The sequence below is a fragment of the Neopelma chrysocephalum genome, unplaced genomic scaffold, assembly GCF_003984885.1.
Source record: "Neopelma chrysocephalum unplaced genomic scaffold, ASM398488v2 Primary Assembly neopelma1_135, whole genome shotgun sequence".
NCBI lineage: Eukaryota > Metazoa > Chordata > Aves > Passeriformes > Pipridae > Neopelma > Neopelma chrysocephalum.
Window position 1 is genome coordinate 986,198 of NW_020897797.1, and position 24,951 is coordinate 1,011,148.

The window sequence follows — 24,951 nt, forward strand, 5'->3', positions numbered from 1 at the left end:
TATATCCAGCTGCATCATAGGCATATAGGAAATAAGCCCCTAATTTCACCCCCCTCCCAACACCTTTCCTGTAGTGAAAGGTTATTTTTGCACACTATCTTTAAAATTATACTCTCCATGCTTTGGTGTAAGGGGTCGAGATTGAGTCAGCACAGGCCCATCAGCTCTGATGGATGCATGTTAATACAGAAAACCTTCAGGCCTGGCTCCTGGCATGTATTTTGGGTTGGGGAAGCTGTTTAAGTTGTTCATGTATATATTTTAATTCCCTTTCCTGCTTTGCACCACCCCCCAAGCCTTCAGGGCATCCATGATCCCACAGTTGGGATGTGCAAGGATCTCCAGAGAGAAACTCTTAACAGCCAACTCCAGTCCACAAAAAGGCACTGTGAAATAAGTAAATTTTAAGGATTTGCTGCTTTTATCTCTTTTCATCTCTGAGTTTATTAAAGTGCAAATGTCAACCATGGAGACAGCTATCACATGCAGTGCAGTACACCAAGAAACACTTTCCACACCATAAATGGAAGGAAAAAGGCTTCGTTGTGATTATCTAATGCACAAAGGACAAAACTGAACCTGGGCTCTGGGCCCTTCCACAACAGCTACCCCCAGAAAGTACTAAAGCCAGGAATCTGAAAACAAAACCTTCTCCAGTCTCTGAGTTGACAAAATAGAAAATACCAAGAAGGATGGAGTAATTATAGAGCTCAAGGAGGTTTTTTCTGAGTTTCATGTTAATGATATGTTTGAAGGGATGCTTATACTCAGAGCTTTTAAAAGTTCATTATTTTAACAAAAATATTCATAAATACATAATATTATAAATCATAAATACTCCTTAGAGTATGAATAAAAAAATTGCAGTGGACTAATATGGTTCATCTCTGTCATAGAGCTGAAGTTTGTTTGCCCAAAAGCTGGGCCATGCACACTACAATTATCCTGGGATTCAGTTTTGCTTTGTGCTCTAAAAGAAAAAAACCAAAACAAATGCATTGAGGTACAAAACACGTGAATATAACATGATACAGAACATGCTTTCAGCAACAAGAATAAATATTACCATGTCTACAGTATCTACTTCACAGCTTTGTGAGATGAGGATAAATAAACTATTTCCAAACTGTAAAAAAAAAAAAAAAAACAACCAGAGATGAATTCTACAAATAAACTGTGATTTTTAAATTAAGGCAGCTTCAGCAGGAACTTCAAGGCTTTTGTTGAAAACAGATTTTTGTAACACCAAAAGTGTACTCGTGCTTGCAGGTAGAGCTTTGATTTACAGTCCAGTTTCCTCTTTTGATGATCAAAATGAGCAAAGATCTGTGCATCGAATACCAGGTGTGCTCCCTGCAAAAGTCACTGTTCCGTCAACAGGTGTAATGTGGGAATTCTGAAAACCAATTCACCTCTAGGGCATGGGAGTGAGGTATCTCTGGATGAATCATTAACTCCATGGCCGGGAGGCAAACTGGACATTCAGAATTACAAGAAGCTGTTGCTTGTTTTATAAGTGAATGACAGAAAGGATATATAAGGGAAGGGCTAAGGAAGCCAAAGGAAAGCACTAAATGGAAAGCCCATACCAATGTAACACCTTAAGAAAGGCGACTCTAGTAGGTACATCACATACCTGGAACAAAACCAGAGCCTAAAACTTTCTAGGAAAACACTGCAGGAGCTGGAGCAGGGATTTGTTTGGCTCATCCAGATGTGTGATTCTTCTTCCTTCTCTCCTCTCAGCTAATAAAAGGGTGAAGCCAAATAATTGCACAACAAATGGTACTTCAAGTATTTAGAAACATGGCCTGCATGTCGCACCGGGGGGACTCTGCATGAGCTGGGGAAATTGTGCACCTCATGAAATAAAGCTGCGACTTCCAGCAGTCCTAATGTATGTTGAAGGCACGATTTCATGTCCTGCACACAGATCTCTCTTCCTTCTACAGGGGGTGCACACTGGTGGTAAAGGGCAGTAAAATGAAAAGGAGTAGACAGAATGGTTATTTTGTTCGAAATTCATCTATTCCAATACGAATGTCATTATAATCACACACAAAAATATATATATACAACAGATACTAACCAACTGATTCATTTTTTTACAATACTGCCCATATATATAACCCTGTGCTTGTACACACCTTGTTAAATGCTTAAACTGGATACACAGCTGAAGATGCATTTCTGACCCGTTAAGAGAAAAAAAATATCCTGCTGCCTTCACCTGCTCAGCTCCAACTCCCGAAAATAAACCTACCCCAAACCCCTTTAGCACCAGGGCTTTGGCTGGGGAGGGTGGAAGGGCAGGATACTCATGGCTCCCAATGCCACCTCTCCTTCTGTCCCCAGACGAGGCCATGTTGGGTCCAATGGGGTCAGCTAAGCTACTCATGGGCTTTACCTAAAAGAGGGTGTAAAAATAGCATCCCTTTTCTCCAGGTCCTCTTGCATGCTGGGATTAGTGTGTGTGTGATGGCAGGTGTCCAGGGCACACACCTACCCTGCTGGGTAAATAAAGCCAAGAGGCCAACAACAGGGATGCAACTTACATTTTACACACACACACACACATATATATATATACACACATATATATATGTGTGTGTATGCATATATATATTTTCCAACAAGAACAGTACAAGCTATTTCTGAACTAACTCATCCAGGAGCTGGAGGTTACTGCTGGAGCCTATCTGAACTCTATATCCTTTGCATTTTGTCTCTTTCCCTCTCAGGCTGAAGCAAAGTGTGGGTGAGCTTGTGGCTTGCAAAGCACAGCTGTCCAGTGGCTTCTGAAGAATTGCACTTGGATTAATTCAAGTTTTTGTAGTTCAAATAACGTCTACCCTGCTTTTCCCGATGCTTGTGCATGTACCAGCATAACTCAAAAGAGCTGACCACAGCGTAACAGTGTAAAAGTTAAACTTTTCCTCTGGAAAATGTAACTGGAGGTCAGCAGCTTCTTTGCAGCTGGGGAACAGAAAACCTTATTTGAAGGTAAAATAAATAATTAAAAAAAAAAGTGAAAGTTCTCAGGAGTATTTCAAAGTGCAGCATGGATTTGGGTAAGGCTGTAATGGACAGTTCAATCCTATGTGTTGAGGAGGTACTTCCATCAGTCCTACTCACTCCACTGCCTCTGCTGACACTGAGCAGGAAAGCGGCTTCATCTCTTTATTTCTCTCCACATGTAAAACTGAGTAACTCCTGGTTACTCAGGACTGGTTTTGCAGATCCACATAGGAGTTAATGTTTGCATGGCTCTGAGAAGATGCCAAGTGCCACAAGGGCTAATTCTACCACCTAGAAATCCCACCCGCCTCCAGGAAGCACATATTTCCTCCCAAGGGCATTTGCTGCTGTTTAATACTATTAGTTCTGCTGGGTAGAAAATCCCAGAGGACAAGAGTCAATTTAAAAAAAAGACATCTGTACATCTACCTGCTTCTGAACTCCAGATTTTAACACACCAGCCTCTTATCAAGGGAGCTACAGGTGTTTCCAGGACAAGCAATTTGGCAAGATGCTCAGTTGAGAGTGAAGATTTAAAAAGCCTTTTACATTCCAAATACATTTTACTCATAACTGTTTCCCAGATGGAAATTAATGTCTGTCCCTATGGCTGCTCAGCTGCCCTCTCCTGCTCCTTTCCAATGGGGCTTATCTCCAGCACCCAAAATCATTTAGGGCTGTTTGCTCTTGTCTCAGCATTGATCCTTGTGGGTCCCTTCCAACTCAGAATATTCTGTGATCCAAAAGCTGTTAAAGGGCTGGGTGCTGCTCAGCTTTGGCTCTGGGGTGGGTATTTTTTTTTGCATGCAGAGTCTGGATTGTCCATCCTTGCCAGGTATGACCTGCTCACACCACAGCACTGGAGAAACATCATCTGACAGCCACCAGACACAGCACCAAAGCCATCCTCCACCCCTGAGTATTTATTTAATAATCATAATATACTAAAAGGCTCATTACAAACCCTAGGAGAACTACAAATATTTCCAGTATTTCTTTTAAAAACAAAACTGTTCTGCTGTGGGTTTATAATCCACCCACTGCTGGGTTGGATTTAATGTTCAAGAGCTCAACAGCAAAACTGATTTTTTTTTTATTTGGAAGCTTTCTATTTTGTGCGACTTCTGGAAAAATTGGAGCTTTAAGTCACGTTAGTGAGAATCTAAGCACAATCTGTAACAAAAGTAAGGCAATTTTGTGTTTTTTTAAAAAAAAGGGACTTCAAGCTGAAAATGTCCATTTAACTGCCAGTAGATGGCAAAAATATCCCATATTTGTCTTGATTACCTTAAATGATTAGTAAAAAAGGCTTAATGTGTTGTTCTCTTCCTTGCTTCTCATAGAAACTTGCAGAAAGTATAAATTAAAGTGCAACTGTACAAAAAAACCTAGAAAAAAACCTCAACGGGTCATAAGAAGCTATCAAAAAGATGGACTAATTTTTTTTCAAGTTGGATGACTGTATACCTGGGACTAGCAAAAGTTCTTTGCTTTGTTTCTAAAAACAGAACATAAAAAAAAACCCAAACAAACATCAAAATCAAACCTTCCACCCAGGATTTTTTTGGCAAAGTTCATAAAGCATTTGTTCCTTGACTGATTAGACAATTACTTTGCAATCAAGTAAATGGAATTAAATACCACGGCAAAGCCAAGCAGATGCCAATGCTGCCCATTAGATTAAGCCTGTGTAATAAAAAATAACTCTTTTAAACAAAGAAGTCACACATGCTTTAGGGTTTACCCTTGAAAAACAAGAATTTAACCTTAAAAATCCCAGTAGTTTGTCTTAAAAAAAAAAAATCCCATCCTTCAGATAGCCAGTAGTAAAGAAGCAGTAAAACTGTGGATTTGGATATCCCTGCCTTATCAGTGGAGTGGTGAAGGTCACAGTCCAGTGGGCAGCAGCAAGACAGGAGAGCCCTTCGGCATGAAAAGCAAGTCTCTGGCAGCATGAAGAGGTGAGCAGGGGAGGGCAGGAAGGCAGATTTGGCAGTGATTTTAGGGTGGTGACAGCAGGCAGAGGCTTCCTACGGAAAGGTGAGAGGTAAATGCTTTGGAGCCATGCGATGCTGCCGGCTCTCGCCCGGCAGTGATGATCCCACCCTTGGGCAAAGTGTGGGCAAAGCACTGGGTTTTTGGGTGAGTGATTGGCATCCTGCCCTCCATTGGTGGCTCACCTGAACCCTGCTTGGGATTCAGCCCCTGGAGATGGTGGTGCAGCAGGGGAGAGTGAGAAGGTTGGATGGGGATGGAGATTAAGAGCTGAAAAAAAGGCAAGCTGCCTTCAGCTCCGAACATGGTGAGCAGGTCAGTGCTGTCCGGAGCTCTCAGAGGAAACAAAGCACCTTAGGGACTCTCCTCTGCAAAGACTTGACATGTGGAGACTTCCCCATGGCACATTTGCAACAGGACCTTTGCACATCCCACTTTCCCTCCCCATCTTTAGAAGGCAGGGGGGAAAAAAGAGGGGAAGGAGGTCATATTGCACTAGTGCAGAAACGTCTAAGTAGCTGCTACTTTTGGGAGAAAAGTGTTACCAGAGGTTACACCCTGGTGTGAACCGGCAGAGCTACTTCATTACCCCTCAGCTCCATTTCAGGTAGCTCCTGGTCGATCCCTCTGACCTGGCCCAGCCTATCGTGCCCCTGCTCTACACAGCAACGTGGAAACTCTGACCTCCCTGAACACGGTCTACATTGCAGGAAGCTTGTCCATGGCTCCATTAACTCAGGATGAACCAGGGGGGAGGCATCTTCCAAAAACTCAGTGATACATTTGCTACTTTACAGCCATGCCAACATTTCCCATTGGGTTCACTAGGGATAAAAAAGGGGTATTGGATACATTTCACCAAGCATAAGGAGTGAAATGAAGTTATCTTAATTTCCTCAGTGCCTTGTTAGAGGGGAGCATGTTTTGGGTCTGGGCCTGGCTCCATGCCACAGGCTGTGGAGTGCTGAGGGGGCAGAGGAGGAACAATGAAGCAAAAGAAACAAGGGACGGACAAGTCAGACCAGATCCTCACAGTGCAATACCGTGTGCGGAGGGACCGGTGCCTCGCCAGCACCCATCAGCGAGCCAGGGCCATGATCAGGCTGGCACACATCTCGAAGAAGTCCATGGTGTGGCTGCCCAGGCGTGGGGTCACTGAGGGGATGCTGCCGACGAAGGAGCCACTCAGGGAGCCCATCAGGGACTGGCACTCGGCGGATGCGGCAGCGTCAATGCTCAGCCTCGGACGGTGCAAGCCGGCGGCAGAGCAGGAGCGTTGTGGTGTGGAAGAGCCTGACCTTTGCTCCATCACCTCGTCTGGAAAATAAATATTAAAAAAAAAAAAAGATAAAGAAGTGGAATTAATTTGGCACCTGCATCGCAGGTTTGGTAAGGGACTACTACGAGTAGTGGAGACAAATGGATAAAAAGGGCTTTCACTGACTTGAAACAGCTGCATAAGCACTTCAAAATGCAGAGAGTGGTTTTTAAACTTCCAGCCTTGCCGTTCTATGTGTTTCATGTCTCCCACTGCACCGTTTCCTAACTTACCATCTATGCTTTTGAAGTCCAGGAGATAGCTGCGGTTGTCCACCTGGTAGAGCTGCAGGCTCATCTTCACGTAATTGCCCGTCACCGGGTTCTTGCGGCGCACCCTCAGGTGGTAGGCGTTCACCACCTGCAATGGGAAACCTGCTTTCAGGAGTAAGATTCAAGGCAGCAAGAAGAACATTTCTTTCCTTATTTTCTCTAAATACAAGCAAGACATGTTCTCGGAAAAACACAGTTTCTAAGAAGAACAGTGCTGACAAAATTAAGCAAATGGCTTCATTTCCTATTTCCTCCTATCTTTAAAAATTATTTTAGGGCTCTGATTCACCAGCTGCTGGCAGAGAAAGCTGCTGTGACCCATCTGCCAGGCACAAAACTGAAGTTTGCTCCTCCCTCACCACCAGCCATAGCCATACGAGCCAAAAAGTCCCCTCGTGGATCCACGTACAAGGACAGTGTCCATGAAACTAGGGCAAGCTGGGCAGAGTGACCTCTCCCATCAGCGCAGCTAAATCCAGTGTTTGTGGATCAGTCTCAAGCTGTGTATTTCTCCTTGCTGCTTCCCACCTCACAATCTGCTGCATCTCATTTACAATGAGATCTTTTCTCTGCACTATATTTATGAACCAACTGCGTGGATGGGAAAGCTATTCTGATGAAGAGTCACATCTGAAGTTATTCTTAGGGTGGGAAAGACTATTGTGAAACCTCCTCATACGAAATAATCTCCACTGCCTACACGAAGATGTTGGGCTGACTTAGTTCGTGCAGCTGTACCAGAAATACAGGAGATTTGTTCACTCTCTGTAACCATGCAGCTAACAAATGTCTGGCTGGTGGACTTGGCAACAGTCCATCTCCTGGCTGGTGCAGTGAAATCAGGTTTCTGGGAGCTACTTGGCTTTAAAGATGTAATATTATCAAAAATAAGGAGGAGACAGGAGGCTACAGAAAAGCAGCACAGTGACATTCACACTCTACAAGGCTTGGGACCTGGAGCGAGGAGGGCAATTCCTCTGGTGATGAAGATCTGGGCTGAAATTCTCCTTATCTTGCTCCTGATGCTCGCACAAGGCTGCTGCAAAAGGCCCACGAGTCAGGAGAGCTCACCTCAGGGGCTGCACCAAGATTTCGGGAATCAGGCTCAGTAGCAGATATTCAGGGCTAACTCAGGGGTTTATTATTCCAACTTTGAAAAAGACTGTGACTAAACGTGTAGCTCTGGAGAAATATCTGGACTGAGTACTGTCAACTAAAATGTCTGGGCTTAAATCAAGAAGCTGAGCCCCAAACTGAGGAAGCAGTAAGGGTCTGAAAGCACATCTGTCCACAAGCACCACAAGACACAAAGACACAGTCAATGATACAAATCCTGCCCCCAAGGCCCCCTGCCCCTTATCTGTGCATCTTTAAGGAAGATGAATGTTGTGCCATTTCAGCACACAGACTGAGGGGACCAGGCAGAAATAATGGGAGTTCCTCTCCTCAGAAGCACTCAAGATGACCTCGAAAGGAATTAGCCACTAAAATTAGAAATGTGAACAGCTCCTCTTATCCCCACAGCCAAACGAGGCAGAATCATCTTTCCAGCCAAAGGCTTAGAGCACTCAGAAAGAAAACTCTTATTTCACGCCCTAAATAAACACCACAAGCACTGAAGCACAGTTGGCACCTTAATTCACTGTGTCTCTATTAACAAGAAATAGCAGGATGATTGCAAGGTGGGGGCATTTATCTGGAAACAGGTAAGGCTGTAACCACACTTATAAATCTCCCTGAGCAATTCAGATCATGAGAAAATGATGAAAAGCACCACAGAGCACCAGCACTCCCTACCTTCCACTCGAAGTCCAGCTGTTTCATAGCCCGGTACACCTCAGCCATAATGTCATAGGGTTTGCTCTGGCTACGGATTCCCAGGTGCCACTTGGCCTTTTTGACAGTCAGGGGTTTTGGCTTTGTGGTGTTGAGGGCATCCAGAGGGCACCGTGCCTTGGGGCTGTCTGCTATCAATGGCGGCATCCGCTCAGGGTGCGGCTTCACGCCGGGAGGGATGTGCATGGCACTGTCATCCATGAAGGAGCCGGTGGGGGGGCTGGAGGCAAGGTAGAACTCGCTGGCCTGGTTCATGATCCTCCTGTTGTCGATGACAAGGTGATAAGCCACTGCCAACTGGTCCTGAGGGTCACCACTGTACAGGCTGTTCATCACCTCCGACTCCGTGCACTCAAACTTCTCACACACTTCCCGAACTGCGTCGTCATCAATGACGGTGGCATCATAAGAAGGGTCCTCTGGGAACAGATAACTGGGCAGCTCCTCCTTAAACCACTCATGCTCCCTGGGGAATACAGAGAGGAGCCACCATGAGCTCTGTGTGAGGCAATATGGGGCAACCACTGCCACCAGTCCCTCACTGGCTCTAGCCAAGACCTATCCTCAGCTGCTGACTGGGGAGCTCAACCCAGCCACGCACAGTCCCCCCAGTACTGGAATAGCAATGACACTCTGCTCACTGGGCTCTGAAGTACGACCTCTGCACTTCTGAGATTCTCACACTTTTGGATTCCCATGGGTGTGATAGAGATACAGAGCATCAAAGCTATCCAGGTACCCATTTCCCACCGATTTACAGTGAAGTCAATGATAATTAAGTGTCTAAAAGCCATGCAGTGCCTTGTCTGTATGTTCTATGTATCAACAGTAATCTCACCATACGTGCTGCTGCTTTAAGATGCAATTAAATCCTCTAGTTTTAAGGTATTAAGAAATAAAAAAAGGGCAGTTCACATGGTTTTACTTGAAGGGTAAAATTAAGGCCATCCATTGAAAATGCATTAAAAACCTAAGAACGCCTGAAAGTTGTAGAAACATTTATGTGTAAGCTTAGCACACCAGCTAAATGTAATGATTACTATAAATTTCATAAAATGCATATCAGGCTCCAGTTTTACAAAATGTTTCCAAAATGGCTCAGACTGTGAGAATTTTGAAGTGCTACTAGCAGCCATGAGCTTTTAATGATCTCTACAGACAAAAATATCTGCTTAAGAACCCAACTGTTCCCTTTACCTGGAATTTCCACAGTGATGCATGCACATAAAAGGTTCATGGGCACTGTGCTCATTGACTAGATAAAAAAAACTACACTGTATTTAAAGATGAACCATTCACTTACACTTTAAATTATACCCAATATTTATGGATTAAGTTAGTAATTCTTGTGTTTCTCCTCCTTTTTTTATTGGATAGACAGTAAGTACAATGATTACCCTCTTATTCTGAACTACCTAAGAAGGAGGTGGTCTTTAAATAAAAAGCTGGTGGATATTAAGTTCTTAGGATTATTCCACACTATAGCTGGTTTTGCTAAGTGATATTAAGAGATTTTTGAGGCCATTTTATATAGAAATATATATATGTATATAAAATATATATAAATTCATCACCCTGTTTATCACTCACTGCCAGCCAGCAGCACCCATCTCCAGCATCACAGAAGGGTGCAGGACTGCTTCCTGAATCACTTGGGACAAAAACCACCTGGATTAGCTGACTACTCCTGTAAACCACCCCGTCCACGTGCCAGCAGGTGACCCCCAGCACAGTCACCATCCCCTGCCACCGGAGCCCCCCAAAGGCAGCCAGCCCACCCCAGCCCACCTGAGCTGACCTGATGTCCTTGATAGTTGCTCGCTTGAGGGGGTCAACCTGCAGCATGTGCATGAGGAGAGTGGCAACAGAGCGGTTGAGGTATTCAGGGATGTAAAACACACCTCCCCGGATCTTCTTGAAGAGGGTGGGGACGTGCTCGTCATCGAAAGGCAGAGTGCCACAGAGAAGGGCATAGAGGATCACACCACAGCTCCAGATGTCCACCTCTGGGCCAGCATACAGCCTGCACGAGGGCAAGGGCAGGAGAAACTTGTTACCTCCCATCCTCTCCTTAGTTAGGGTGCAGATCCCACTGAGTGAGCTGGGGACCCCCTGCCAGCTCCACCAGGGACAGAGCTGCAGCACATCCTGGGGCTGCTCATGTGGTTTCCCCCGACCAAACCTGTCTAAGCAAAAATTACTCAGGGAAATGACATGGCAGAGCTGGCATTGGCTGCCCACACTTCTCTGGACAGCCATGTACACCCCTGCCTCCACCAAACTCTCCAAAAAGCCAAACCCTACATTTCTAAGAGCTCTGCCAGGCTGTTTGCTCCTTTGCTCCAAGGGTTCAGACAGAAATTTCTGTTCATTCAGCAAGGCAGATCAAAGAGCAGCAGATATTCTATCTCTGAGTGTTTATTTTTGGTGGAAGTTTGTGTGCTGGTATGCAAGTGCTCCTGCTTCCGACAAGCTGCTAATGTGCTCCCTGGCATCACCAAGTAAGGACACCCCAAATATACAGGATTTGCTGCTGCTTGTTCAATTTGCCTATCTCTTTTTGCTACAACTGATGCTTTTTCAGAGATTTTGAGAGGCAGTGCTTACCCTTGGGCTGTGAAACCCTACCAAAATACAAAAGTTGAAACAGAAATACAGAAGTCTCTTCATGAAACCTCAGCATCCTGCACCTGCTCCTCCTGAAGAGCATTGCTGAAGATACAACAGCATAGTAAAAGCACTGGTCATTGGTCAACCATAAGCAAACCAGCAAGTAAAAGCATTGGTCAACCATTTTCTGAATACCCCCAAAACAGTAGGTCTTCTTGTCCAAAGGTGAGATTCTCCCAGCCAGGGACAGCAGTAAAGTCATTTCGGAAAGGCAGACCATTAGCTAGATGCCCCCTCAGTCCTGCCTCCATACCTGATTCCCATAGATCAGAAGCCTGATTCTTTTGCTGATAACTGCACTGCCTGAACAGTCTTTTGGACTTTTAGACCGAAATGAGATGCACTTTAATGACTCTGAAACTTGAGCTGTCATGCTCTACTGTTTTGTGCACTACAAGGAAAGGCAGCAGGAGCCAGGACTCAGCTCCCCCCTGCCCCACACACCTACCAGCAAGCAGGAAGAGTGGATCATGCCTTTCCCCCCCAAATGCAGCTCTCACATGCTGCTATAGCTCTGAGAAGAGGGTATCTTGGCACATCAACCAGGAGTGTGAAACTCAAGCATCCCTGATACTGATCCCACTGTAAGTAGGACCAATGCAGGAGGGATGCAGCTGTAGCCAATGAAAAAGTCCAACATGTAGGCTTGTTTTTGGTTTTCTTTCTTACTTTTGTTGTTATTAAGCTGTATTGCCTGTACCCGTGGAATGATCAGGCTCTGCACACAGGGACTAAATCCTTCTTGCTAATCTGCCGTGTGCCTTGTCTCCTACACAAACTGAAAAACGTGTCTGGCCTTTATTGAAAAGGATATGGAAATACTATTAATATTTTTTGGCATCCCAGTAGAGTTTCTGGCTTTTTCCCCCTCTTGACAATGAGGATTTACTTGATTTCACACATAAAGCTGTAGTCACAACAGGTTTTTGGATGTTAGTCTAATTCCTAGGACACTCTGCCAACACTTGCAGTGGTGTAAACAGGGATAAAATAACCATAATCACAGCAAACACACTCTGAACAAAATGTTGTATTTAAAAGCTACAATTATAGGCAAAAAGAACTCTGACTCAGGAAAAGTAATGCTCATGCAAAGGGCGCTTCAAAGATATGGGACAAATAATGAGATGGGCAGTTTGAAGGACCACACAGAGAACCGAAAATTTGAAAAATCTGTATTTGCAATCCTTGCTACGCTATTACAGAGAGAATTAGGGAAATACGTACATTCTATGTAATTTCTATTTCTGACAATAAAATATAGGAGGTAACATTTCTGTATCAACATGTTAAAGTCCAATTCAACCTTGTGGAGTGCATTCAACACTCCATGTGCTGTACAGATGTTGCACGCTGAGAGATGCAACCACAGTGGAGGTTTGTCAATTCAATTCATCAGTTCAAAACAAAGCTCCAATGGTTGAACCTACTGCCATGACCAAAACCCTAACTTAAGGAAGCAGAAGACAAGTATTTTCAATGCAAGAGTTTCAACAGCGTTGGGAAGTGATTAAAGATCTTCCTGGTTCTTCTGTTAGTGAATGGTTTTCCTCATTAACACAGTGTTTTATATCACAGGTGGGCAGGAGAGGAGGGGGGTGGCCTGGAAAAGCCTTACCATCTGGAACCTCTGTATCGGCATCCAAAGAGTAATTTTCACCCTCTTTAATTAATATAAACAGTCAACATCTGGTATTAATAATCCCTCCAAAGTAAACACCTTTAGCAAAACATGGTTTGCTATTACAGTTATTGAGAAATAAAACAACCAAAAAAACTTTCAGATCTTTGCCTGTATATTCAACCAAACATAAAATACAGGTTGGAAGGACTCAGCTGCTTTTACTAAATTTGCAAAGCTGTTTTCAATGCGAAGAACAAATTTGAAGTCCATGTGCTTACATAGGCTCTGATTAGCAATGGAATGTCCTACCTGCCAGAGATTACTTCAGGGGCTGCATAATTTGGGGAACCACAGCTGGTGCGTAGAAATTCGCCATCTGACATCATGTTGGACAATCCTAAAAACAAGATGTTTATTACATACTGATGTTTAATCTGAAGGCACAGAGGATTCCTGGTGCACAGAGGAAGAGAGGAATAGCAAGTGGAGGGGGAAATTTGGAGGGGAACTGTTGGCATAATTTAGATAGACTACTTCAAGCTGGTTTGCATATTATTATTATTATTATTATTATTATTATTATTATTATTATTATTATTATTATCAGCATCATCATTATTATTGTCATTATTGTTTTTTTCCCACCCAACCAAGGAATATTCACTCCAGGCTAATTTTGCTTCTCTAAGCTGCAAATACCAGAGCACAGAGGAAAAGAGATGTAATTCATCCCAGAGCAGTTACTTTATAAGGGAATTAGGTGGAGTTGTGAAATGAGTAAATCTTCAGAAGGATTTATCACTGCTAGAAAGGACTCACCAGGACAGAGCTGGTAGCCTGGGTATTTTAATGGATTTCAATCAGTAATGCCACTTAAAGACTCCTGTTACTGCTCATTGTAAAATGAAGTGAGGCCAAGAGCACATGGCCAAACGTACTGAGAACATGCATGAAAATAAACACACACAGCCAGCTCACCCTGGATTAACTGCACAGAGTCTGTCTTAAACATAAATTAGCTAAGTCTTTATGTTAGGTGATTATACTAAAACATAGCAAAGATTTACAAATTACTTGGCTGCTCCACTCTGAGTGCCAGTACAGGAGCAGCCTACAATAAGTAATCCCTGCCTTTGCAAAAAGGCCAGTGTTTATAACTGTGGGCTTTTCAGGTAGAGCAACTGGTGGTAGTTAGGGAAGCAGGCTCTGGGTTTTGTAAGGAGCGCTACACCGACACGCTCCAGCAAGCACCGCGGGGCTGGCTGCGCTCCTGGAATGCTGCTGGGGTCACATACCAAAATCAGCTATCTTTGCATTCATGTGTGCGTCCAGCAGCACGTTCTCTGGTTTCAGGTCTCGGTGGACAACCATGTGTCTGTGGCAGTAATCCACTGCCGAGAGAATCTGCTGGAAAAGGCGTCGAGCCTCTGCCTCTTCAACCTGCACAAAGAGAAACAGCCCTGAAGGTTGGTCTGCCTGCAGAGCTGGCAGGGGAAGGTTTGACTTAGCAAGGAGCCAAAACGTTCCAGGGTGCAGAGAGAAAATCACAGCGTGCCTGTTACCAGAAGCAGCAAATAAAGCAGATTTCTCACCCTTGTATTTTATAGTGTGTTAGTGTTAGTAAAAGACACAGCCCAGAGATGAAATGTGAAACTTCAATTTAGGTGAGCTATCAGGAAGAACTAAAAGGTGGCACCTATTAGACAATGGCCTGCAGATCCAGGCTGGACAGAACACCACAGAGGATGTTGCTCATGGACAGATGGCTTTGGAAGCAAAAGCTGAAGGTGGAATATTGTGATGATTTTAGTTAGCCATATAGCTAGATAAGCTATGAATTTGTATGAGCTGTATTACAGAAATTATATTTTAAATGACTGATTATTTTTACTGATGAATTCTGGAAGAATCCCTTCAGGAAAAATTGAGTTTCTGAATGGAAAAGTTCAGAAAGGATCCAAATTAGTAACTGAAAAGATCTGGGTTTGTAAAATGTGCGAGAAATCAGAACTGTACATACAAAAGCAGTAGAGTCAGCTCCATCGACCACTGCACTAATCTAAACCAATCTGTTGTAAATGTATTGATTTTCTAGTACAGAGAGGAAATGTGTGATGGGCTGATCCTGCACCTGAAGCCTTATTCTGGATGTCCACTTCAGCCCATTTTTATCTCCTTGCCCTGCGACTGCTCCCTGCCTACAAGGATGTCCATGGAGCAGACACCAGTGATTTTCTTTATAACCATAATATCGCATTTCATGGGCTCAACCTACACCTTGGGTGATTTATACTCAGCTGGATTACTGGCATTTGAAAATGTTGTTCAGATAAGCCACATCCTTAAAAAGTCTTCAAAGAATCTGACATGGAGCCAAGGTGGGCTCTGGGACAGACAAATGACTGGGGTGAAGACCACACTGAGTGGTCTTCCTCTCCAATGCCTTAAATTTGCTGCTGAACCGTGGGGGTTTTGACAGGCAACCCATAGCTAAAAATTACAAAAATAAGCAAGTTTTCCAAGTATTTTCACTAAGCAACATGTTACCTTGGATATTTTGGTTTGAGTCTGGAAATACACCAGACAACATTGCAAAAAGTCACACACAACTTTAGTGCGAGCCGGGTACGAGACACTCCAGATGGGATTGCTGTGAAGCAACTTCTATTTTGGGCCTTAACCTTAGCTGTGATCCCCTTAGCAGTAGTTTTGCTTCTAAACATCATCCCCTTCCCACACAAGTGTTTGGGCTGACATGGTACTGGCACTTACACGTCCGTGCTTACAGATGTAATCAAATAATTCCCCACCAGATACATATTCCATGACCATGAAGAAGTCCGTTGGTGTGCTGATGACCTGGTACCTTCAAAAACACAAGTGGATTTAGAAAAAAAAAATAATTAAGAACAAGGAAAGCCTTCTAAACAGATTATTAATTTTACATCAACGCTTAGAATAAGCATTTATTTGGATCTTGCATTTCTAATTGTTTTCCATTTCTGAAAAGCCATCTCTGATTTCCAGTATAATCTTTCACTTATCTGTGAAAGGACCTCTTTTAAAGACCCATGATTTTCCTTCAACCTTTTTAATAATCTCTGAAATCTCTGCTAGGCAATCTTATCACATTTAGGACTGTCCTGACTTTCAAATTTCCATTTTGGGTAAGATTTGCATCAACAGCTTTAGAAATAAAAGCTTGGTTAGCTGGGGGTAGAGAGAGGGTACATCTAGTTTCCCTCATATCAAGGACAAAGAAGAACTCTAGGGAGCCTCTTTTGGACAGGTACAGAAACAAAGACCAGACCCCCAAAAAGTCATTTTTCAAATATAAATTCCTCTATATTCCAGAATGGGGGGGAAAAACCCCCAAGTATCACCTTTGACTTGCAAATTTATTCTCCATTTTTATTCAAAATGATCCCTGAGCGCTGCAAGGGCATTTCAGTGTCCCAGCTGGAATAAACTGCCAGTGATCAGCTGAGGTCAATGCAGCCCCAGGAATTCATAGCAGCACCAGCTGAGACCTCCCTCTCTTTTCTTTCAGATTCATTGTTTTATTGTTGGCTTTTTTTTTTTTTTTGCAAATGAATTTCATGATTTTTTACAGCTGGGTTGTAATTTGAAACAAACAGATTTCAAACAATTTTCAGAAGTCAGCAAGGGAATATGTGATAGTTCCACAAAGATCAATAGCATCAATCTCATTTTTCTGAAGACATCTAAGTTACTGTTAACTGCCCAAGTATTTATTTTATATACATTTTAAAAGTTATTGAAAGAGGAGGTTTATGTATCATAGTCTCCTCCTCACCTCTTTTCTTTATCACTGTATTCCATGATTGCAATGTGTACCAGAGGACATTGAAATTGCCAAAATGGGTTTAATTCTTAGGTTTGAATACTTTGACGAATGTGTGAACAGGACTTAACTTGCAGGATGCTGGATACACAGCTGAGGAGTCTTGCTGGCTTTTTCATGAAATAATACCAATCTGTTCTCCAATAAATCCATGGAACTGTGAAGTTACTCTAAAGTCAACAGTTGCTGCATGGTTAGTTATTTAACTGTAGAGAGAATTTGTTTTCCTGTGCCTCTAAGTCCCAGGTATTTGCTGTATCTCATGCCAGTTTTAAGGCTGACCTAAATGTCAACTTATCCTTAGAGTTACCATTCAACAGCTTTCTTTTATAGAAATGCCAAAGATATTATCAAGTACCTCATTAATGTGGACTGGCTGCACAAACTAGGGATTGAGAAGGAATCCCAGAGTTGGAGTGCAGGTGCTGATTTACAACTTAAACTCAGGTTGATCAAAGTGGCAACTTTGAAAGCTTATGTATGAATAATAAATTTAAAAAAAATGTTCTTTTAAGCTCTGGATAATCAGTCCACTAAAACATAAATCCTATTGACTGGAGGCCAAGGCTTCACTCTCGTGCTGCAATTCATGGAATCATAGAATGGTTTGGGTTGGAAGGGACATTAAAGACCATCTAGTTCCAACCCCCCTGCCACGGGCAGGGCACCTTCCACCAGATCAGGTTGCTTAAAGCACTGTCCAACCTGGCCTTGAACACTTACAGGGACGGGGCAGCCACAGCTTCTCTGGGCAACCTGTGCCAGTGCATGTTCCAACATGCAAAAACTTGACAAAATACATTTTTTACTACTCTAAGCCATCTCCTGAAACGAAGTCAACTGCATATGAGAGGCCTTTGCAGACAGAGGACTAAGCTGAAAGGGTACTTACAGTTTGATAATGTGAGGGTGCCGGAAGAGTTTAAGGTTTTGAATTTCTCGTTTGATCTTCCCAACCACATCCAGGCTGCGGATTTTCTGTCTGTTCAGTATTTTTACTGCTACTTTGTGCCCTGTCAGCTGGTGTTCACCAACTATTAGAAAGAGAGCATTGCAAAGTCACTAAACAGTGAAGCAAGAGTCATGCCAGCAGTTTAGCACACTGTGATTTATAAGCAAAGAGCCACTCCTGAAGGGAAAAAAGCAAAAGATGAGGGCGAAAAATATTTTAAAATTGTGTTTTGTCTCTTCACTTCATTGTTTTCCCAGTGGAGTCATAGAATACAGAATAGAGGGGACTTATCTGCCAAAAACACTCCAGTAAATAAAACAGAGTGAGTTACTGGAGGAGGTCATACCCTGAGCTAATTTGCAAGGATTTATAGCATGTAAAAGCTAGATTAATCAGAAACAGATATATTTAAAAGGCAGAGGAGAATCTCCACTGTCACACTGACTGACTAAATCCCTAATAAACCGTTCTTAAAACTAGACCATCATACTTCTTTTTAAAAAAATTATATAGGGATTTTCCCTGCCCAAAATAGGACTGCAGGATTTGCATTACTAAAATGAATTTCTATTTATACTTCCTCGAGCGTGCTCCTTGGTTTGATGACAAGCTGCAGGAACACTGCTGGACTGCAGGAGCAAATTCTGCTTTTAGGAAAGATGCAAACTTCAATATGGGGTTTTATAAAATGCACTTAGTTCACTGAGATACTGATGCTTATCTACTGTGTTCAGGGACAAACCGTAACCACAAACTGGGAGCAGCACCACTGTCACTGGGGGAAATGTACTTCATAATGTGAAATGATTTCAGCATGTGATCCATTTGTTATCAGACTACACAAAAAAATAAAAAGCCCCTAGGAAGCAAGATTTATATTGAAGTTAAGAGCAGAAACTGCTTGAAAACTGTCAATTGGATGTTTATATCTAAAAAAGGTTCTTTGTCCAGGAGCTATCCCTTCTCAGTATTTTCTAATGTGATATTAATATGGTGACATATGGATGGTTTCCTCAAGGCTGCGCAGAAAACCTGCTTACAGTAAATATTTGTGCTCTCTAATTACGAACGTTACCCTTCCAGTAATAACATAGAGCTCAAGGAGTTAATTAGCATGAGCAAACCTTGTTATTACATTATTAGAGCCTGTAATTTTGGAGGCTTTAATGAGCTGATCAGAAGCAAACGGTGTGAGAAGGGCAGGGCGGTAGTGCCGGCACCGCTCAGGGCACACCAGGTCACTATTATTAGCCACTAGATAAGACCTGCCAGAGATTCTTTCCTCAGTAAGAGCATCCTAAAAATAAAACACTTTACTGCCCTTGAAAATTAAAGCACCACTTTGCATGTCCATTTTATTCCTCGTAATACTTAAAACTACTAGATGAAATGAAAATAAACTCAGCTTTGCAGTATAGATGCAATTTAGGGATTAGCTGAGTGCTGGAGGAGGCAGATAATTCCTCTTGTGCAGTGCAAGGAGAGGGCTGTAAATAATCCAAGGAGGCATTTTCCCTGCTGTATCCTTAGGGAGAAGAGAGCAGGGCAGTGCTGGGGTTGCCTCCATGGCAGGGAGGCTCTGCTGGAGCAAAGGTCCACACAACAGCACATGTGCAAGGGGTACAAAACCATGCTCGTGGGGGCTTGCAGGGGGGCTGGGATACAGCCTCTTCATTCCCTGCAAGCAATTCTCTGAAAGTTGTGCCAAGAGTAGTCTTATAAAGGGCACTGATCTGTCTTTGCCAAGGTTGTCAGAGTATATGCACAGTATATGTTACACTGAGGAGGCTGGGGAAGCATGACAGAAAGGTGCAAGACAACTTCAGCATGACATCTTCGAGATCAAGTCTTTTCCCAGTAGTATTTCATTAGGTCAACTATAGCTCTTTCTTCCCTCAGAGCACAAAAAAAAAACTACTTTGAAAGCTGCCCCTGATTAATTCAGCTCCATTAAAGAATTATAAATCACTAAGCCATTAGTTGGGAAACTGAGGAACAGCAAAGCAAAGAGCTTTATCGCCGAACAAGGACAAAAACCCTGATTTCTGCCACCCTTTGTTTCAGGACAACCCTTTCTGGCCTTACTTCAGCATATGCTCTGAAAAATTTTTATTATACACTTGAGGAAAAAAAAAATTCCCATGCCTGGAATGAACAATTACTGTTTTTAATACTATTGCCAAACAGTTCATCCCCTTTCCATCCGTGACAAACAATGTGTAACTCCGTGAAGGTTTGCTAGCACAAACACATTAATAATTAAAAATAAACAGTCTATTTTGTAATCCATCTTTTGCTTACAGTAAGCATTAGATACAGAGATATTATTGTTTCTGTCCCCAGTGACTTGTTAAGCCTCCTTGAATGCCGAGAGAGAGAGACAAAGAGAGAACACAACTTCCTATGTGGTGGGAGACTTTTAAGCCTTTGAGGTCTTTCTGGCTGCAGCCTGTAGTTGCAAGAATTTTGACATGGGCAGTAAGGACAATCTTCTCTCTGCTCACAAAGTCACTGTCTGACCCCATATGTTGGAGCACACTGGTGGGATGATCTGGCCCCAGGATCACTCAGCAGTGGCAGGTCCCATCTTTCCCACAGGCATGGAAGAGGATGCTTGTGCAGCTCCTCTGGGTTTGTCTTCTCGCCCCAAGGGTGGGCAATGGTGGCCTTGGCTGGTGGTGAAGAAGCCTCGTCCCTCCCTCTCACTCCCTCCCCGGATTAAAAGCCCAGTGGGAGGAGGGAGGGCTAAGCAGCAGCATTAGACAGGGGATTGAGCATGTCTTGTCTTTTAGTGACAGGGACTCAGGTAAGCTCCACCAGAGCTTAAAACTAGCAACTAGGACTCTGCTGGGGTGAGCAGGGGAGATGGATTCAACACTGAGATGAGGAGCAGCAAAAAAACCAAACAGCCATAAGGGTCAGGTGGCAATACTGACCCTAAACTCCAAAATACAGCACCAAACAGGACACAGTGTAAGTGTCCTTGTCTGCTACCCATCTGCTCACACGTGTGCCTGTGTGACAAGAACACTTCAGCATCAGATGCTCTTACAAAGGGGAGAGATATAATAGAATTAGTTTTGAAGAGAAGACTCTTCTCATTTACTTATTTTCATAAGAGAAAAAATGAGGAGGAATAGTGATTATAGTACCATAAGCATAGATAACAATTAAAAGCCCTTGACAGCATGTTTCTTTACAGCATGTTTTTTAACTTCTGCAAGTGCTTCAGGGGAATGTAAAAGTTTATGAAGGGGAGAGAAAACTCCTTTCCTACCAGCTGTGCTGGCCCTTATCTCAGCCCAAAGTTAAAAATGAAATCCATCCAAACCATATATTTAGCAAAGCTGTATTAATTCTGTCCCAGTGCCACTTGCTCATATATTATACTACCCTTCCTTTCCCTTTCCTTTATCTGCTCAGTCTCCTTTAGTTTATCATCCCTCTGACACAAGGTTTGTCCTTCAGCAGCAACGCTACAGTCCCTGGAAAAACAGGATCTGATCCCAACTGAAGGCCACGGAGGCGTCATCATAGTAAACATAAACATAACCCAAGCACTGCCAGTCCTTGAGGGACCACAAACTGGCCACCTCGGTGGCAAATAAGTGTGGGTGAGAAACCACCAAGGCCCCTGGGCATGTCGTGCATGGCACCACGTGGAAAAATATTTGGGTTACTTCACTGGATTTTGACTGAAGCTCTCCAAGCTGCATCCACTGTTTACCTCCTTGTGCGACGGCTGTGGTCAGGGAGAGCTTCTGGGGACCAGCAGGGTGGGACGTACCCATGACAAACACAGTTTGTCTAATCTGTTCTTACCAATCCCCAGCAGAGGAGATGCCACCTCCTTCCTTCAATGCTTTGCTAAACTCAACATCCAGGATCTTCTCCACAGTTCTATTTCTGCAAATCAATCTTACCTTTGGCCTGGAGGACAGGGAAAATAACTATACTTGGCAAAATCCCGTGTAATAATGTTGATCCTTGGCATGAGACCTCCTATCCATTCACATCAGCTCCTGACACGTTCCTCTCTTCTAACAGATGTATCCTCATCACCATTTCCAGCTGCAATGTCAGTATTATCACCAAAATCTTGCTTTCATCTGCCAACCTGTTTACTCCCTTCCATGCCTTGTGTGGACTTTCTGTAAATGGGATCAAGAAACTGAATGGGCTTAAAGCAAATAGTTTCTTGCAGTGTTCAGCTAGTTTTTAGGAGGATCAGTTCCCTGATGACCCAGACAGTGCTGAGCCAGAAGAAACATCCCAACAGGGGGCAGGGACCTTTGCTGTCACATCTCTGGTTTCTAATGGCTCAAAGTCACTGCTCAGCTCCAGCCATAAAGTCAAGTTCTGGTTAGTAGCCCATGTCACTAAACCCTTCCTAAAAAAATTGCCTTTTCTTTTATTTCCTTAATAACAATAATCCTTAAAAATAGTAAATTATGATTCATTAACCCCGAGGAGTAAGGCAGGAAAAAAGTGCCTCAAACAAAAGCCTGTGCAAGGCAGTTTGAAGAAAACACATCAGCAACAAGAAATGTCACTGATAGCACTGCCTTCTTTCTGAAAAAGCAATTATTATACACAACACGCACAACACTTGAATCAATCAGGCAAAAATCTCTTTACTTTTCTCATGTGAATATAGGTTTTTCTAAAGCTCATTTAAATTAAAATGCTAGATTTCTGTATAAATAGGAGATTTAATTTCTTCATCGTAGTTTCCAATCTCAAGTACAAATTTCACCTGTTTGTTGTAGGCAAAACATTAGGGAAAAAATATGTAAAGGATACTACTCATCTATAAAGGATTTTGAGCTAAGAAATCTCTTTTATGTTACTTGAAACATTTCTTTTGAAACTGTCAGTTTTTAACAAAGTCAGGTCACAGGTGGGGTGAGGAGTATTTGTGCTAGTTAAGGAAAAAAAGTCTTGTTGGTGGGCTTAATTTGGTCTGCCTTTGGAGCACTTTTTGAGGTCTGCTAGTATAGATTTAAATGGTCCTTACTGTTAGAAGTATTTATTCCGATAATTCTTTAGTCAGTAAATTTGTGGTTTGGGATTAAACTGAGCAATATATTTTTAGGGCCCTGATTAATGGTCACAGGTGGATTTAACTCCAGTGGTTGTGGTGGTTTCTTTCCTCTGCTGTCAGTTTTGGTTTATTTTAAAACCCCAGTCTCTGAGTGCAGGCACATCACCCCTTCACCCAGCCACATCCTAACAGGGTGGGGGACACTGAGCGGGGCAGCTGCTCCCCTGGCTCAAGCTAAACCCATTTCGTACTGGGAAAGACAGCTATCCCTTACAGCTTTGACAGTGAATTTTGTTGTTCTTTTGTTTTTTTTTAATATCTTGATTAAAAAATAAAATTTTAATGTAATGGCAGAACTCACAGGAGAAAGAAATACAAATATTCACAAACCTTACAGTCAGATAAAGCAAAACTGGTACCTTCAGAATGTGAGCTGGCTGCTCTGGTATGACTGACCAAGGAATTCTATTGTGGAGCCCCAACCCAACATGACCCCTCCATCCTACCATCCTGGAATGGTTTGGGTTGGAAGGGACCTTACAGATCATCTCATTCCAACCCTCCTGCCATGGGCAGGGACACCTTCCACTTGACCAGGTTGCTCAAGGCTTTATCCAATCTGGCCTTGAACACCTCCAGGGATGGGGCATCCACAACTTCTCTGGGCAACCTGTGCCAATGCCTTCACAATCAAGAATTCCTTCCCAATATCCCATTTAATCCTGCCCTCTGTCAGTGTGAAGCCATTCCCCCTTGTCCCGTCACTGCAGAAGTCCCTGTCAGAAGTCCCTCTCCACCTCTCCTGCAATCCCTTTAGGCACTGAAAGGTGCTCTAACGTCTCCTGGAGCCTTCTCTTCTCCAGGCTGAACAACCCGAACTCTGTCATCCCCGCCCGCTGCCGGAGGCGCTCCCAGCCTGCCGGGGCGCCGCTCTGTCCCCGGGGCGATGCTCAGAGCGGCGGCAGCACAAACCCCTTTCGCTCCCGGCTCCTCACGCCCACCCGAAGCACCTGCCGTCCCCTGGAAAGGGAAGGCGCAGCGAGGACCGCGGCCCCGGGTCCGAGGAGCAGGATGCCGGCAGTGCCCGGTGTGCGGTCCAGCCTTCCCATCACCTCCCTCCCAGCGCGGGAGCAAAGTTTTGGTGGGTCGTGCTCGCAGCACCGGCGGCTGTCACAGCCCGTGCTACCGAGGGGCAAGGGCTGTATCTCCCACCACCCCCGTCATCCCCACCGCGGGAAGCGGCCGCCTCCCAGCCCGTGCCCCCCGCGGAGGCTCCGCCAGCCGCTCGCCTCCCGCCGCCCTCCGGGGATGCTGCGCGGCCCCGGCGCGGCGGGGGAGCCGCCGAGGGGAGGGGAGGGCAGGGGATGCGGGCGCGGAGGCCGCGGGAGCGGGGAGGAGGGAGGCGGGAGGCGGCGGCGAGGGGGCCCCGCCCGCGGCCGCGGTACTCAGCTCTTGACTTTGCCGAAGGTGCCGACCCCCAGCGTGTCCCCCAGCACGTAGTGGCCGATCTTCACCCGCCCATCGTGCTTCTGCTTCTCGGCCATGTTCGCCCCCCGCCGCCGGACCACAATGCACAGGGCGGACCGGCGCGGCTCGGCGGGCGGGAGCGGCGGGGCGGGGAGCGCCGGGCACGGCCCGGAGCGCGGGGGCGGGGAGGGGCGCGCCCGCCGCCCGGGCCAGGTGGGAAGGGGAGTGGGGATGGGGAGACCTCCTCGGCTCCAGGTGCACCTGCCGGCGGTGACACCGCTTTAGGACGGCATCCGCCTGCGGGTGATACACTCTTCGAGTGGCACTGTACCTCGGGGTGCACCCTCCGTGCCACACACCTGCCTGCGAGTGACACCCATTTAGGGTGGCACTGTTCTTGGGGTACACCCTCTGTGCTGCGCACCCGCCTAAGTTGACTACCATTTAGAGCAGCATCTGCCGGGAAGTGTCACCTTCCTCAGGTGACATGGTCCTTGGGGTACTGTGCACGTGCCTGGGGTGACACCTCTTTACAGCAGCACCAGCCAGAGGTGACACCCTTGGTGCGTGCCCATCTTCTGGTGCACCCTATGGGGTTTCAGTGCTCCTTGGGGTGCACCCAGTTTGGGGTGTGCCAGCCTGGAGGTGACATCCACCTAGAGTGACACTGTCCTCCGGATAAACCCTCCCTGCCACACACCTACCTGGAGAGACATCCTCCTTGGGGTGATACCACCCTTAGGTTACATCCTCCTTGGGGGTACACCTGCCTGATGGGGACATTGTTCTTGGAGTGCACCCTCCTTTAGGTGTGCCCTCCTTGCGGTGTGCTAGGCTTGGGATGGCACATGTCAGAGGGCTGCTGGTGGCAGTCTCCTTGGAGTGACACC

General features: G+C 44.7%; 1 protein-coding gene across 4 annotated transcripts; it reads right to left on the reverse strand.

The window, feature by feature from the left end:
• Positions 1–411: 411 nt before the first annotated feature.
• PRKAA2 (protein kinase AMP-activated catalytic subunit alpha 2) lies at positions 412–24,166 on the reverse strand. Of its 4 annotated transcripts, none has more exons than XM_027699048.1 (10): positions 24,045–24,166; positions 17,491–17,632; positions 15,506–15,599; positions 14,029–14,173; positions 13,043–13,130; positions 10,238–10,462; positions 8,401–8,905; positions 6,565–6,691; positions 6,057–6,330; positions 412–1,962 (listed from the first exon to the last, which is right to left on the reverse strand). In XM_027699048.1, the coding sequence occupies exons 1-9, from the start codon at positions 24,136–24,138 to the stop codon at positions 6,092–6,094; spliced, it is 1,659 nt and encodes a 552-aa protein (XP_027554849.1). In that variant the 5' UTR covers positions 24,139–24,166; the 3' UTR covers positions 412–1,962; positions 6,057–6,091. The 4 variants fall into 4 exon arrangements, 3 of the variants coding, with proteins under 3 accessions (XP_027554849.1, XP_027554848.1, XP_027554846.1); XR_003536789.1 differs by having other exon boundaries at positions 414–1,474; positions 1,637–6,330; XM_027699047.1 differs by having other exon boundaries at positions 414–5,048.
• Between the last annotated feature and the right edge of the window lie 785 nt (positions 24,167–24,951).